Source organism: Cyprinodon variegatus, unplaced genomic scaffold (genome assembly GCF_000732505.1).
Source record: "Cyprinodon variegatus isolate N-32 unplaced genomic scaffold, C_variegatus-1.0 Scaffold78, whole genome shotgun sequence".
Classification (NCBI taxonomy): domain Eukaryota; kingdom Metazoa; phylum Chordata; class Actinopteri; order Cyprinodontiformes; family Cyprinodontidae; genus Cyprinodon; species Cyprinodon variegatus.
Window position 1 is genome coordinate 902513 of NW_015150531.1, and position 3308 is coordinate 905820.

The 3308-nt window shown below is 37.5% G+C and overlaps 1 protein-coding gene across 4 annotated transcripts in view; it reads right to left on the reverse strand.

Moving 5' to 3' along the window:
• epha7 (EPH receptor A7) overlaps positions 1-3308 on the reverse strand; it is a 162918-nt gene that overhangs the window by 48321 nt on the left and 111289 nt on the right. For all 4 annotated transcript variants that reach the window (XM_015372951.1, XM_015372950.1, XM_015372949.1 and 1 more), the window contains exon 6: positions 930-1054. In XM_015372951.1, the coding sequence (XP_015228437.1) occupies positions 930-1054 (125 nt within the window). The remainder of the gene's footprint in view (positions 1-929; positions 1055-3308) is intronic.

Here is a 3308-nt window from a genome sequence, read left to right on the forward strand (position 1 = left end):
TCCAGTGCTTTTATGCTCAAATTAATGGAAGACACATCAAGTTATTTTTAGGTCCATTCAGCTCAGCGTGGCGATAATGGGATTTATTCCAAACAGATAAACTGTACGCCATCGACAAACAATCCACCCAAACCACAAATATTTATACGCCAGCACAATAACACAATGTCCTTTCTGTGTCTTTCCTTCTTAGCAGGCCTTATGAATCCCTCAGCAGGTTAATTTCTGACTGAACTCTTCCTCCACAACATCCGGTCCTCCTTACAGACGTAAATAAGTTGGATCAAATTCCTCTGTCCAAGCTGCACATATGGCGTACTTTGTTGTTGAGTTCTGAGCGTCTCTGCCCAGAAAAAAAAAAGCCCAAATGGAATGCCACGGTCTGTTAGGGGTGTTGTCGTTGTTTCCAATTTTCTACTTTTACAGTTGGGCAGAGCTCGACCACAGTACGTGACACGGGAGACTGATTCGTCAGAGAGTGTGAGAGCCTGTGGCCGGCAGGACTGGCATCACAGCTCTGCTTCCCTGCCTTTGATTTGCTGGGTGAAATTCGCTCCATTAAACCTGGTTGTAAAAAGCTGATGTGTTCAGACTTGAAACACAGGCAGGCAGAGCTATAATCTATGTGGAAGGTAAAGCGGGATAGCAGTGACAGACTGCTAATTCTGGCCCTGCTGCAGCCGAGGACGCAGCGTGTGTGGGTGGGTGGATGTGCTAATGCATGCATGGAGGTACTTGAGGAGGACAACAGCCTGATTAAAATCATATCTCAGTCATTACTGCAATTATAAGACAAAGACGACACTTGCATGGAGACTAAATCCAAAGTGATGAGAAAAGTTGATGTGGAGCCGAGATAAGGAGGAAAGAACCAAACTAAACGGCTTTTCAGAAAGAGAAAAGCACATTCCAGTGTGCTGCACACTCACTTTTTCATAGTACTTGATTTGATACTCGGTGATGACGCCGTTGGGTTGCTGCGGCTCCTGCCAGGAGAGCTGGACGCTGCGCTGCTGCACCTTCTCCTTGATGACCTCGCTGACCTGCGACGGAGCTGTTTAGAGAGGAACATGTCAATAAGTGGAGAGCAAACCCCCTCAGCACACTCACAAACACACACATCGGCCTTTTATCAACACTCAGCGGCCTGCAGAGAGCTCATGAATATTCAGGGCCGATACCTCCAAAATGTTTACACCCCTGTGGTCCACATTTCAATTACAGAGCAAACCTTAGTCCAGCCGGCGGGAAAGTGAGACATTTAAATCACGAATGACAAATCACAGTGGAAAAAATCCAAATCTAGAGAAGTCATTTTTACTTAAAATAAGAGCATTTGTTCTTGGATTGAGGAGGTAAACGAGACATTTTGCCAATAAAAAGAGACAATTGACTTTTATAATAAGAAAACAAAATTGCATTGACTTATTTCAAGTGCATATTATCTAATTATCTTATTTTAAAAGTAAAAATAATAGGTCATTCCTGGAACTTTGTGACCCTATCTTATTACCAACAACTCTTTGCAGCGTCTTCCTTTACTCTGACATTTCGATTAGCAAAAAATGTCTAAAATTAAGTGTATTTACCATTAATTTGAGTAGGTTAATAACATAATTTGCTAATAGAATTAGTATTTTTACTCATACTCCGACACACACCCGTAATAAAATAATATAATTAGATAATATTCACTTGAAATAAGACAGGGCAATTGTTTTTTCTTATCTTAAATGTAAATTGTCTTGTTCCATTGGCAAAGTGTCTCTTTTACCTCCTCAATCCAAGAAAAAATGCACTTCTTGCAAGACAAAATAACTTATTTAGATATAATTTTTTTGCAGTGTTGTTGTACACTGGAAAAACGACCTAGAAATTAGTAAAAATTTCTTAAATTAAGTGTATTTACCCTTAATTTGAGTAGGTAAATGAGATAGTTTACCAATCAAATGAGTATTTTTACTCTTAAAATAGGATAATTAGATAATATACACTTGAAAGAAGACAATGCAATAGTGTTTCCTTAATTTAAATGTAAATTATCTTGTTCCATTGGCAAAATATTTCTCTTACCTCCTCAATCCAAGAACAAATGCAGCTATTTTAAGAAAAAAATTACTTATCTAGATTTTGTTTTTTTCCAGTGTAGTTTTTGTTTGAAGAACATAAATAAACTTAAAAGCAGACGGAGCTAAAACCTACATTCTGCCACAGCATCCAAATCTTCTCTATCTACCTCAGAAGTTTCTACAGTTTCAGCCTGCAGCACATTTCCTAATGTTGATTCCTCTATGATCTGCCCTATGAGACCATCTAACATGGCTTCTACACTACTTCTGATGCATCTTCCTCACTAAAACATTTGGGTTATTCTTATGTTTTCCAATAAGATAAAACTCTTTTTGTGGGAAATAGTGCAATGTTTTTCCTGTAGTCGGCACAGATTGTCTTAGTAACAAAAAGGCAGTTCAGCCTCGAGAGATTCTCTTCTTTAAGCTGCAAAAGTCACCTATTCTAGCACTGAGCCGTTCATAAATCACATATATCCTCCCCTGCCTTTACAGTGCATCATTAGCATCGTTAGCCTGCTAATAATTATCATCAATTTACAACACTTTCATTAAGTATCCGGAGGGGGGGGAACCTTTTAGATTATTAAACATTAACCTGATGAGCAACAAAACTCTACTTATTATGATTTTTAATTCCAATTTGCTAAGAAATTACATTTAATATAAAATAATGTGTCATTGAGGCATAAGGCTACTGTAGGTATTAGATGTTTATTTATTTATTTATTTGCTGGGTTTTTTAACAGTCAACTAACTGTCAAAGGAGGAAAATAGACCAGGAACAGGTATCTAACAGTACATTGAGCTGAAATGTTATGTTACCCTAATTTGAATGAGGATATTTTAGAAAAATTCCAAGGAAACCTTAGAAGTCTCTGTTTTTTAAATGTAAAGTAATACAACCTGACAAATAATGCAGCTTATTAAATATATCTGCATTCAGTGTGTCGGCATCACTGAATATAACTGTCTGAAAACTGAGACTAAGTTTTAAATCGGGGTAGAACATACATCAGTGCATCAGCCAGCTTCTATCTTTGCTACAATTTAGTCGTTTTAGCAGCAAAAATTGGGGATGTGTCATAATTATTAGGGTTAAAAAAAATCTATATCAGAAGATCTTTAGTTTCAATTCAGTTTATTTCTATAGCGCCAATTCACAACACATGTCATCTCAAGGCACTTTCCAGTTCAACCAGACCATCCAGTCAGATTGATTCAAAGTTTATTGAAAAC